General features: G+C 40.6%; 1 protein-coding gene across 1 annotated transcript; it reads left to right on the plus strand.

Moving 5' to 3' along the window:
* The first annotated feature begins 149 nt into the window (after positions 1–149).
* On the plus strand, positions 150–12696 carry HEY2 (hes related family bHLH transcription factor with YRPW motif 2). The gene is made up of 5 exons (XM_045865490.3): positions 150–432; positions 2391–2469; positions 2603–2686; positions 4925–5006; positions 8987–12696. The coding sequence occupies exons 1-5, from the start codon at positions 350–352 to the stop codon at positions 9670–9672; spliced, it is 1014 nt and encodes a 337-aa protein (XP_045721446.1). The 5' UTR covers positions 150–349; the 3' UTR covers positions 9673–12696.
* Positions 12697–13680: the final 984 nt, after the last annotated feature.

Below are 13680 nucleotides of genomic sequence, written 5' to 3' on the forward strand. Positions count from 1 at the left end.
CATTGGCGAGCGCGGCCCCGCCCCTCCGCCCCAGCCAATCGCAGGCCACGCCGACCCGGAGGAGGCGGAACCCGGCGGGGCGGCGGGGCCTGCGCGCGGGAGGCGGGCGAGGTGGCCCCGCCCGCGCGGAGGGGCGTGGCCGGCGCCGGTTCTTGCGGCCGATCCCGGCTGCGGCGTGGGAAAGAGCCGCGAGGAGCCGACCGCGCCGCCGCGGGAGCCGCGCCTTCCCGGACCCAAAGAGGGAGGGAGGAAGGGAGGAAGGGAGGAGGCTGGCAGGGCCCCTGGGCGCTGCGCCCCGCTCCGCGTTGGTGGCTCGGGCTGGGCTGTTCCCCACGCCGTCTTCGCCGCGATGAAGCGCCCTTGCGAGGAGACGACCTCCGAGAGCGACATGGACGAGACCATCGACGTGGGAAGCGAGAACAATTACTCGGGGTGAGCGCGGGCTCGACGGGAACTGCCCGGAGCCCGAGGCATCCGGGAGTTTTGTGCGCGAGCGGCTCCTGGGAAGTCCCGAGGCTCCTCTCCGCGACGTCCTAACGAAGCGGGGAAAGTTTTGCCCGAGAAACTTTGGGCGGTGGGCGCTCACGGAGCGTGCGTTGGGGTGGGGCGGGGGATGTCGGTTTTCACACCAGGGGTGGGGCGGAGAGGAAGGGAGACGCGACTGAACCACAGCGCAGGAGTTGGCGAGGGAGGGTCCCCGGCTGTCAGCGTTGGGAGCGCGGACAGGCAGGCGCTGGCGACGGGCGACGCCCCCGCCACTGAAAACTGCGGGAGCACTTCCAGGATAGGCCAGGCGAAGAGAGAAAGAGATTGATATATATATTTTTTATTTTTCAAGAGTCTAAAAAGATGATTTGCCTTTTGGAGAAATTAAAGCAATTTGCAATTTTAAGGCCAAGTAGGTTGAGCTTTCCAGGTTGACTATGTGTGAGTGGCCTGACGGGAGAGTGAGTGACAGACGTAAGGATCGTTTGGGGCATAGATCATCTCTTTGACTGCTTGTTCTTAAGTCTGGAAAAGATCGGGGTCGTGATCACAGAAGCCAGACCTCTACTTTCCAGTGACAGAGGGAGATTACCGAGGCATTTTAATGCCAAGGCGGGTCAAATGATAATTGCTTCTAATTGGCATCCCCACAAGCTCCTTAATTATTTATCTGCAGCTGTCACTCAAAGAGCAAAATTCTTCCTACCTTTGGAAAACTGGTTTTCTTTCCACATCGTTATTCTAATAAGTACAAACCAAAGCGTGAAATCGGCAACAGCAGAGATATTTACATGAAACGTTGCTTGCGAAGGATCTTTTTAATTATTAAAGTGTGCGTCATCTTAAAAAATGAGATCTGAAAAACAGAAGTCATGTGAAAGGCGAAACCAGTTGGGATGGGGTGGGACTGAGGGGGACACTTAATTCAGAAATAAGATCCAGAAGTGAGAAGGTGAGGTAATAAGAACCTGGTGTGTGCAACAGTCCTAAAATGAAAGAGGACAAATAACAGGAATCTGGAGAATTTGAGAACATAAAGAAGCATAGTATCCATGAATTATGAAGAGAAACATGTACAAACTAGAAAGGATGGCAAAAGCTGTAAGTGACAAAATAATGATTTGATTGAATTTTCAATACAAAATATTTTTTCATTAGTAAACTCAAGATGGATTGCAGCTTCTAGAGGTTTAAGCTTAGGCTGAAGACTAGGAGATACCTACAGTTTCATTTTCAAAGTAAAACATTTACCTAGTGGTTGATCTCATTTTAATTTCCCTATCAGTGGCATATTTAATTTGGGGCATTCTTTTGGAAGATTAGTATACAAAACATTACATTTGTCATTTTTTTTCCTGTTGTGAGATATGACTGACTGAAGTTTTGAAATAGTAAGATAACTTCTGTTTATTTTGAAGATTGCATTAGGGACAACAGTTTGACATGTGATGACTGTCTATCTGTTTGATAGTGGTGCTAAACATGGCCTTTATTTTAAAATAGCTTTGCTTTGTTTAGTGTGTCTGACCGGAGGTTGGAGGAGGGATGCTATTAGGGATTAGTTGATTTTTAAGAAATTTTTATGAGTGGAACTAGGAAGTACTAATAACTGACTTCTCACTCTGACTGCTCGTAAGTTTTTCACTGCAAGACTTAAAAGTTTAGAGATGTTTTTGCAAATGGATTTGGTGTCTGGATGACTTGTTAAAAAAGGGGGGGAGGGCATGATTCTTACCTGAAAGTAGATATAAGGACTGAAAACAAAGTATGTTAAAAGTAAGAATTAAGAATAAACACAGAACTGAACTGTGCAATCACTCAATATTTAATGGATGCCATGAAGCACCCAGAAGAAACCATTGTTATGTTAATGCAGCACCTGACATACTGTTCCTATTTCATAGGCAAAGTACTAGCTCTGTGATTAGATCAAATTCCCCAACAACAACATCTCAGATTATGGCAAGAAAGAAAAGGAGAGGGGTATGTGATTTTTTTTTCTTTTTATTTCATGTAATGCAGACTAATGTGTAACAGTTGTATTCTTCCATTAAGAGTAAATTTAGCATTTGTGTATTCAAAAACTTTTGTTATTGTTTTGCTTCCTTTGGAATAGATAATAGAGAAAAGGCGTCGAGATCGAATAAATAACAGTTTATCTGAGTTGAGACGACTGGTGCCAACTGCTTTTGAAAAACAAGTAAGCTACCCTTACCCCTGACCACCCCACCAAAAGGCTCAAAAAAATCTGATTCTCTCATCTGGGAATGTGGGTTCTTGTTAAAGCTCATTAAAATAATGGTGCATGTGCCCTGATCTGGCACAGAGCAGCTATTTCAATAAAATGCTTTGTTGTGGCAAAACTATTAAAAACATAATCCATCATGAAGTTGAAAAACATTTCCATTCTTCAGCTTATTTCTCCCTTAAGGGTAACAGTGTTCATGCTTTCTCTGTTCTTTCTATGAAGACCAGTAGTGGTTTTATTTAAAACTGAGCTGTATGTCGTACTCTTTTAAAAAATATACCATGTGAAATTTCATTTTTGTGTCAAACGGTTAAAAAAAAAATGCTTTTTAAAAATAACCAAAGTCCAGGAAGTAACATCTCTAGCTCTATTTCCTATGATAATACCAATAAAATTTTTTTACCAAATCACTTGGTTTCATTTTTAATCCCTGGATTAATAGAACAGTGTTCTACTTGGGGCATCTTTTTGGAAGTTTGGTAAAAATACAACTAGCCATAAATTTCCTTTTTCAGAATTCAAGGTATTCCTTTACAAAAAAAAAAAAAAAAAAGATTTTGCACACTTAGAAAAGGAAGAAGCCAAATGTTTAAATATTCCTTTGCCGTTTTGGAAAAGTTTTATATCTCTTGCCACAATGGCTAATAGCACAGATTTCTAAGAGCATCTTTCAAAGAATATGGCATCGTATGCTATTGAAAATACTTTCAATTTAATTCAAATAGGGTATAAGGCAGCAGTTGTTTGTTTATTTTGTTGTTTACTTCATGAACCACAACTATACAGCAAGCCCTACAAAGCCCTTGGAAATTATCCAGAAACTGCAATTCTGTTATTTGTCACTTTCACTAAAACTACTGTACATCTTCATGGAGGTACTGCAAATTGACAGAAGTACAAGATGTAATATGCTCTTGATTGTACATTTCTGAGAGAAAAAAGATACCTATATGCTGAAACTGCCTTTGGAAATTGTAGTTTTGATTAGTAACATTTTCAATGACAATAGGCTGAAAATGAAAATATCAGTAATTGGCATTTTCACTTTGAGTACTGAAATCTCTGCAGTTATGAAGAACAGTCAGTTTGATTTTTTTTTCCCCCTTAGTTTGTTAGGGTTTTTTTCTTAAATGTCGACTTAAAACAAACCTTAAAAGCAAACCTCAGTTGTTTGGCAGTTAGTTACCATAAACACAGGCTTTCTCATTTGCCAAGCTTGGCTACCAATCCTAGTTAGCTGGCCCTGTCACAGTATGATTAGAAGAGTGTTCTTTCTAGCAGTTTAAATAACTCTGGCACTCTCACCATGTACAGGGCGCTGATAATTTTCACAAAACAAGTAGAGCATAGGAACCTGAAAAAAACTTCAGTTTCCTTTTCAAAAAGACATATTGATTTAATTATTTAGCTTTTCCAGGAAATTAGCAGCCACCCACAGTCCTCTGAGGCAGTTCAAGGTGGCACATCTGTATTTCAGTTGGTTTCCAGAGGTTGCTTGATTTTAAAAAGTAGGACATATAAATATATTTCCAAGATATTTTATTAAGAACTATTTTAAAGTGTTCAAATATCTTTAAGCATTTCTGATGCTTACTAGATAGGTAGTAAATTATGCTTTCTTGTTTATGATATTGGGACTCACAGTGACACCTGCTGGTAATTTTTGGGAAAAAAAACCCTTAAAAGTTTTCCCTTTTTTATTTTTTGTTTCTGCTTACCAGGGTGTGCCTTAAAGACTTATTAGAACTTTTTATTTTTGAAAATTCTAATTTGCTAAGATCCTGTCTCTTTATCCTTCAGAGTGGGATTCAACTGATCTAGAACTGCAGCATTATATAAGGCTATTAGATGTCCCCTAATGAAATAGAGGGTAGAGATTGGATGCAAGGTTTGAGATTTTTGCGATTATAATTGTTTTAGTGGAGCAGTCTTAGGAGTATAATTATTCTTATGATTAAAAAATTATTTGTTATACCTTTTAGTCTTTAAAAGATAAATTGGCCAATATCTGTCATTAGGTGTGACACAGTAATTATTGTTTACATGTAAAGTTTGCCAAGAACTCAGATGTTTCTGTGAAAAAATTTAAACTTAGAATTTTCTAATGAAAAGGAATATTGAAAATCCAGTGTAAAATGTTCCAATTCAGTTTCCATAGAACTTCTAAGACTTTGTTATTTGTTTATACAGGGATCTGCAAAGTTAGAGAAAGCCGAAATACTGCAAATGACAGTAGATCATCTGAAGATGCTTCAGGCAACTGGGGGTAAAGGTAAGTAGGTGACTTCATTTTTACCCCCTTGCCACCTCTCTCTTTTCATTTTTCCCCCTAAGATTATAGGAAAGTCATAGTTGAACAGTTCTTTAACAAGCTGAGATAGGAGGTCCCAGATTAAAGCTGTGGAAATCAATGCTAGTGGCAGGATTGAACTCGTGGGAAAGAACTTCCGGAACAAAAGAAGCACTTGACCCTAGGCTTGTGTTTGCTTTCATAATACTGTGGGAGTAAAGCTTCATTCACAGCAGCCTGGTCAGAGATTTGTTTGGGACCTCAGGAACACATGCTGGAGTCTGTACAGAAAGACAAAACAAACACGCAAACATCCAAACATAAACAGGAGGTTAAAGGCAATCTTTTTCTCTTCTTCTTTCTCATCCTCTGATACCCCCGAAATCAAGACTAGGACTCAACCTAATGTAGCCATTCCAAAGGAATTGACTTTAGAATTATCTTCACTGTTTTCAGATTTTGGTTGATCTTGGGTTTAGACCAGACAGAACATTTGAACTATAGGTAGTGAATCTCTGTACTGAAAACTATTAATGGAGCAGAGACATTCCTGCAGAGAGCAAGCAGGGACAGGTATCCTGGGCCCAGGGCCCTGGAGAGATGTCTTCTGTACTAGATAGTGATTTAGGAAAGAATCATCCAGAGGTCAGAGATGGACCCCTCATGTCACGTTAAAAATAGACTTGCGATCCTGAAAGCTGTAATATTCATTCAGATTTCATGATCCCTCTTCTCACACATTACTCAGACTTGATTTTGCCCTTTAGTATCTTTTTCACTCTTCAAGCAGGCCTTTGCTAGTCACCTTCACCAAGAGTCTTTGGTTATTTAATGTATTTGACAACTGGGTAGGGAGAGACTACCACCACGAGGGCTAAGTGCTGCCCTCAACCCTGGCAGCTTCTCTGCTCAGCATTATCCTTTCATTACATAGTATCACAGTTTGCCCTAGATCGGAGCAAGGGCAAGGCACTGGAGGGAAATAGCTGTTTACCAATTGCTGTGGAAGTACTTCAGTGTTTAACTCCAATGTGACCATACTGCCAAGGACCTGTGGAACATCAGCCCTGGCATTACTCTCTTTTACCTGTATCAGGTGTGCGGGGAGGGGCGGTGATCACGTAAAGAGAAGCCCCCATGGTTTGACTAAACCTCAGTTGCACCTTCTCTAGAAACCATCCTGGATACGGAATTGTGATTTCTTATCATGAAAATTAACCTTCAGCATAGGATGCAAAAACTCTTACATAATAGAGAAGAGAACTGGATGAAATCGTAGAAACCAGTGATCCAGCCTAGCTTGGCCATTGCCTTGCCTTTAACCCACGACAGAAGTGCTCTGCTGCACTGTGAGGCCTACACTAGCATTCTGAGCTCTAAAGCCCCTGCAGCCCCATGATTTTGATTCTGCACCTGCCACCTCAGGATAGTAGACTGATGGAGTTGGTGATGGTGCAGGAACAGCAGTCTGACTGTTCTGCCTCCCTTGGTGTTGTTCACAAGGCTAAGAATTCTTACCAGGGTTTCAAATATTTGGCATGAGCTATACTTCTAAAGAGGAATACTGTTCTTATGCCTTATTGTAAAAACTAAGTTCCATTCTTGGTTGCTATTCTTGGCTACCTGAACAGCCCTAAAATTCATCCCAGAATAGTTTATGAACAGATTATTTCCAAGCAAGCTCCGTACAAGTTGCCTGATGGCCAAGTCATCAGAGAGGTCATCGCACAGGAGGAAGTATGGACCTTGAAGAGGAGGGATTGGCAGTGGGGGCTCACATCATCCAAGACTCACAGCTGCTGTGGGGCCTCACAGTGTAGTGGTGAAGGACACAGATTCTGCAGTTGGGTTGCCTGGTTTCGAATCCTAGCTCGGCCATATTTTAGCTCTGTGAACTTGGGTAAACTACTAACCCCTGCCGAGCCCCAGTTTCCTCATCTGTAAAATGAGGACAGTGATAGTGTCTACCTCACAAGGTTGTTGTGAGTTTATTCACTTAAAGCCATACATTAGCGATGGCACAGAGGAAGTGATATGGACCCATGTGCCTTCATTATTGGCCCAAGATTATTCCTAAGGGACAGCTGCTCATCATCATTTTCTTCTGCATTCAGCAATAGAATAGGAATTACACAATTTATATTCCTTAATACGCAACAGAGAACTCAGCCATATATAACAACACAAAGCTGGCAAATCACAAATTTCAATCACTTTGTGCCCACTCATGAAAATTCTTGGAAGCCCCTGGGATTCCCGTTCTCTTGGTCCATTCTTTACAGTGTGTCTTGGTACTGCAGTGTCTTCTAAAGAGAATTTAGTAGAGTAACCTAAATTTCTAGATCCCTCTGTGTTTCTGGACTCTGTCTTCTGTTGGATTACATTCATCCTTCTCTCATGAAAATTAGAAGCCTGATCCTTCTCTCATGAAAATTAGAAGCCTGAAAAGCCTGACAAAGAACGCTGAGGGTTCTCATGTGAACTCTTTCTATGGAGGCGTCTTCTTCAGGAAGAGCTTTCTCTCTTAATCCCAGGGATTTTGTTGCTATCTAAGCTGAAGTCCTGGGATGATAACTATTTCTGTTGCTGATCTTCCACATTTCATGATATTCTCTTATATCAGCTTTGTGCTGTTATTGTTACTGTTTTAATGGTGTGTATTTTTGCCCCAAATATCTTTTTGAGACTTCCATATTTCTGTTGATATAATAGCTTTAGGAGTTTCCAAAGTGCTTTGATTACACAATAAGATGGTTTAATTTTTAGTAGATGATAAATGAAACAGTAATACTTGGGTCTGCAGAAACATGAAAAAGATAATACATTAAATGCCTTAGGTAAAAATAACTTTGTAATATTTTTCATTTCTGTATACCCATATCCCACAGCTGAATAAATTTTTAATTTGAAAATTGCTAAAAAAAAAAAGTTGCAAATGAGAAAGAATCTGAAAAGGATACATTTGTACACATTAGAGGTCACTCAGAGTGGTGACATTTCCCCCAAATGTCTGATTATTATTCTACCCTAAATTGGCACTGATAATAATGATACATTACTATTTTTTATCTAATGTACTACATTTGGATAAAAAGGGATTCTCATAAATGTGACTCAGCTCCAGCCATTTTTATGGTTGTAACCTTAGGTGTGGGAGGGGTGTGGTACATGCATACACACTGAAAAATTAACAGTTTTTTCTTGGGTGGATGCCAGGAAAATATAAGCTAACCGGTAAAGGAAAGATATCTTTGAATTTCGGGAAAGTGAGAGGAGTTATCGTAATCTCATATCAGTAAAGCAGCCTTATATTGCCTGATAGAAAAATAAGATCTTCAAATTAGTAACCCCCAAATTAAAAAAAAAAAATTTTTGTTTTCATCAAATTTTTCATACAATTTGCTAAAAAAAAAAACAACAGTCAAGAAGTATTTATGAATTTATTAAGAGATTCTAGCACATATTTAAAGAAAGTCCTCAAGCTGCTAAGATGTATTTCATATCTGTTACAAATGCCAAGAGTGCGGCTGTTTCAGAATAACCCTTTAATCTCCACCGCATGCGACAGAGACAGAGGGACTGAAATCCTGTACGATCGTGAAAAAGTTTACTAGGGAATTTCACGATCCCACAGTACAAAAGGAGAGGCCCCCCTCCCTTGTTTTTTTTAATGGAAGTATTGAAACGCGGGTGTTCTTAATTACTTTTTCCCCACTGTGATATTTAGTTGCAAGAACTGTAGTATGTAGCATTGCTAGTGTTGTCACACATGTGAATTGCAAAGTAGACTTTCTTCCGTAACAATTACAGCCAGAAATAACTGGCAACATTTTCAGAAAGGGTCGTCATTCTCCCCGACTCTTCGGAAGCACAGAGGGAAGCACAGCCGGTGGTTACTCAGTCTCTGTACCGCTTTCTCTCGCTCCTCCCCCCTGCCCCCCCCCGCTCCGACCCCCTCTCAGGCTACTTTGACGCACACGCTCTGGCCATGGACTTCATGAGCATTGGCTTCCGGGAGTGCCTAACGGAAGTGGCCCGGTACCTGAGCTCCGTGGAGGGCCTGGACTCCTCCGACCCCCTGCGGGTGCGACTGGTCTCTCACCTCAGCACGTGTGCCTCGCAGCGGGAGGCGGCGGCCATGACGTCCTCTCTGGCCCACCACCACCATCCCCTGCACCCGCACCACTGGGCGGCAGCCTTCCACCACCTCCCCGCGGCGCTGCTCCAGCCCAACGGACTCCACGCGTCCGAGGCCACGCCTTGCCGCCTCTCCACCGCTTCGGAAGCGCCTCCTGCCCACGGCTCCGCCCTCCTCACGGCCACGTTCGCCCACGCCGACTCCGCCCTTCGGATGCCGGCCACGGGCAGCGCGGCGCCCTGCGTGCCGCCTCTCTCCACCTCCCTCTTGTCCCTGTCCGCCACTGTCCACGCGGCCGCGGCCGCGGCCACCGCAGCGGCGCACAGCTTCCCTCTGTCCTTCGCGGGGGCCTTCCCCATGCTCCCCCCTAACGCAGCTGCAGCCGTGGCAGCCGCCACAGCCGTCAGCCCGCCCTTAACCGCGTCGGCCACGTCCAGCCCGCAGCAGACAAGCGGCGGAACAAACAGTAAACCTTACCGACCCTGGGGGACAGAAGTGGGAGCTTTTTAAGTTTTCACTGAACTTTTTGCGGTGGTAACCGAATGTCCTTCGTTTCCGAGTCAGCTTAAACCTCTGCACCCTGAGAGTAGCCATACAGATGTCTACAGATCCACAAAGGAGCAATAAAGCTATTTGAGACACAAACCTCACAAGTGGAAATGTGGTATTATCTTTTTTCTCTTGTTTTGTTTAGGGCAGCTTGGTAACTGACATCAGCAACTTTTGAAAACTTCACCCTTGTATTCATTTAGAAGTTTCCTGGAAGATATATGGACTGTATCATCCAGCAGTGCATCAGTATGTCTGAATTGGGGAAGGGGGGGCGGAGGGAAGTCCTGACTGGATTCTCTTTAAACTAGATGAAAAAAAAAATTCGTGTTTCATAAGTGCCTGAGCTAGTAAAGTTTTCTTCTGAATATATAACATTGCACAAGTAAAGAGCGTAGAGGTTAGGTTAAGAAAGGAAAGGGACAGAAGTCTTACATTAGGCTGCAGACATTTTAATACAGTGCCAGAGAAGAGTACTGTGTTGAAACCAACAGGTTTTTATTGGCCAAAAGGATTGCTGAAAATAATTTTCAAGTTGAAAGACCCTAGTTTTATCTTAGTTTGCTTTCTTTGTACAGACTTGCCTGCCAAGTGGTGACATTTAGCAATGCATTGGTATAAGCAATTATTCCATCAGTGCTCAGATTAACAACCATTTCTGCCCTGCCTGCAAGCCCCCAGGCACTCTTTTCATGGCTCAAAATATGGTGCTTCTTTATGTAAACCATGCATTTATATAGAGAGTGCACCTAAAAGCAGTTGCCTACCATGTGCCCATTTGATTCATGCCAACTTGAAAATTCTTCAGTTTGTAAAAGTCTAGGTTAATTTATTGTTTCATTTGGACTCTTTTTACATACTTACCCTCTTCATTTCGTCCTGATAATGTGTAATATCTATTCTCGTCACCCTTTGGGAAAAGTTGCATTTCTGGAGGTGATGAGACAGAGATAGAGCATTGGGAAGAGAAAAGCCACGATTTTTAAAAGCTCTTTGTCAAGCTTATGATTGCATTTGATCCCAAATCAAGATGAATGTATGCAATGGGATGTACATAAATTATTTTTGTTCATGCCTAGACTAGTGCTACATAATGGTGTTTTTCTTTTGTTTTTTTTTATTCTGTTTAATGACAAAGTAATCTCTTAATACATTAAAATTGAGTACATGAGATTTTATGTTTGAAAGATAAAGACACAGCATGCATTATTATGCACTTCATTTCTCTGCTGTGTGGAGAAAGCAATAAACATGAGAATGTTAAACATTATGCAAAATTATACTTTTTAAATATTTGTTTAAAATTATTGTACCCAGTCTTTTTTGCATTACTTTGTAACCTTTTTCTATGCAGAAGTCTACATATCACTAATTAAATGAAATCCTTTTTGACTATTTTTATGTGGATGAGTTGCTTTGCAGAATGGAAAGTTGACATGAATTTCAAGCAAGGCCTTCTTACATTAACAGTTTAAGCCATGGCTTTTCTTTTTCTCTTTCAGAGTCATTTAATATAATTAATATAATTCACAGCTTGCCTGAAAATAACATTTATCTGAGCTTGTAAATCAGTTAAGCATAGGCGGGTATGACATTATTGGAGACAGGAAGTGATCAGTTTCCTATGCCTTTTATTCTTAACCATGGTTCTTGGAAAAGTGCAAATATAAGAACTCCAAATAATGGTAAACTGAACCTAGGATAATAAGCTAGAATGTGTCATACATTTTGTAACTCAAAAACGTTTGTAGAGGGTTTTTAAAACATCACATGCATATGTGATAAGCATATACATGCTTCTTGATGATAAATCCTCTGTACCTACCTCAATGAAACTTTCTTTTGATGCTGTAGAAATTATGCACATATCTCTCCCTCTTCAGTGAAGCCTAGAAGAGATTATTTCAGTTCCTGAAGCTTTTGGGCCAAACATAAGAAAAGAATAAAAAAAGAATGTTTTTTATTCATATCAGTTATCCTCACAGTTAAAGGAAAGAGTGCGAGGTTTCTTACATTATTTTAGTTTTGAAAAGTTACATAGTTTTTCTAATTTTTGTCTATAAGTGGTTAAAAAAAAATGAGCAAAAACAGATCACTTTGTTCCTCCTGTCTGTAAGTTCTGTGGTTATTGTATCTTCAATTAGCTCTGATGGAATTAGGTAGTAAATAAGAAAATGAATTTAGTAGTATTTGAAGTTTGCTTTTTAATCATGATTTGTGGACAATAGGCATAGAAATAATTCTTATTTTAAGATCTAATACTGATTCTGTGCCTGTTGTAATGTCAGCATTCAAAGAATTTCTTTTCCTTTTTTGGAATGTAAACCATTTTAGAGATCAGGAATTTTTATTTTTAATTTTGATTAAATATTTTAAGATAAATCCTCTTTCTTCCTCCTTTCCTCCCTTTCTTGTCCTTTTTGTTTTTTCCTTATATTTTTTCCTTCTCAGTTACATATGGGTTGTTATTTTTCCAATTAAATGATTAAAATATTTGCAAAACAAATTGCTACATAGTTGCTAAAGGTTGTCTTAGTTCCTAAAGTTAATTGTTGTCTGTAATTTTGGTCATGTGAATTTGTTTCTTGATAAATGTTTCACATCCTCAGCTGTTAACATCACAGTACACTGTTAAAAAACAAAATGCAACTAAGTAAATTTAAAGACCAAATTGGCTTTATTCAACAATTCATGAATTGGGCAGCATCCCATCTAGCAAATAGAAAGGAGTTGGAAGAAGCCATACGAAATGGAAGGCTTTTATAGGCAGAAGGGGGCTGAAAAAGGAAGTTTGTAACAAAGAGTGGATTGTTTCAGGGAAGGTCACCTTCCTTGGGGGTGGGGGGCCTGTGACACAGATGACCTCACTGGTACTGATGGGTTAATTCCAAATTGACTGGTTAAAGGTCACTGCAATTTGGTTAGATAGTAAGTCTTGGTTTGCTGATGCGGGGCTTGCACAAGTGACTCCATTTTGAGCCTGTTTTTTCTTTTTAACAACTGTTTCCCATCACAGATCCAATGTTTTGTGAAAGTGGGGTCCCACCTTTAGGTGTGATTAATTTTCATGTTTGCTTCCAAAATAGAAAAAAATTAGTTTTTATGGTCCAAGGGGAAAAGAACTTTTAAAGTTTAATTTGTGGGTGGCTTTTATTTATGCCAGAGTTAGTCCCAAAATTAATTCAAGGGATTTTTGGTAGGATAAAAGGAAAAAGGAACATTTTTAGAAATTTCATTTTCCCCAAATGTTAAAAGCTATATGCATACCTAATGTTAAAAAACAAAGGAAACAATTTAGCCAATACAAACAAACTGTAATACTTCATGAAGAAGTCTCCTTTTGGAGAACTGCAAAATAGGGCGGAAGGCAGGGAGATTTTATAGGATAAAGAATAACAAGGAAGAGAAAAATGGAAAATATCTGATTGGCAGGGTTACACAATCAACCTTGTTTAGGGTGAGAAGGCCCAGAGTTGGCCTGGCATTGGGGGATTGGCTAACTGGATATACTGCATTTCTGGTCAAGTGGAACATGTACAGGGACTCAAAAGTTAGCTAAAGTTCCATTTGCTGATATAGCACCTGGGCAGGAGCGGCTCCATCTTGGGCCTAGAAATGTATTTCAGCGCGAATTAAAACACAGTTCTGTATTTCACATCAGTGAACCAGAAGGTATTTATTGAATAACTACCAATTTTAAGTGTGTACATGTTAAGTGTCGAAGGGCATGCAGCAGCACATGCAAACGCGCTTCTACCGCCCGAGAGTGATCGGTATGGCTCACTCTCGCTATTCACAAGGGCCCTCAAAAGAAGGAGGTGCCATGAGAGTGAGGGTTTCTGAGAACTAGCTGGAAAGGCTTGTTGGTCTCTTTGGGATCTTTTGCTACTGCAAATATGGTAATCCTATCATTTGAACAAATCTGAGGGATTTTAAAGTAAGTTGAAACATGAAAAAGGCCAAATATTA

This window comes from Mirounga angustirostris, unplaced genomic scaffold, assembly GCF_029215605.1.
Source record: "Mirounga angustirostris isolate CCGP_5_RB_7025 unplaced genomic scaffold, mMirAng1.0.hap1 SCAF_8, whole genome shotgun sequence".
Classification (NCBI taxonomy): domain Eukaryota; kingdom Metazoa; phylum Chordata; class Mammalia; order Carnivora; family Phocidae; genus Mirounga; species Mirounga angustirostris.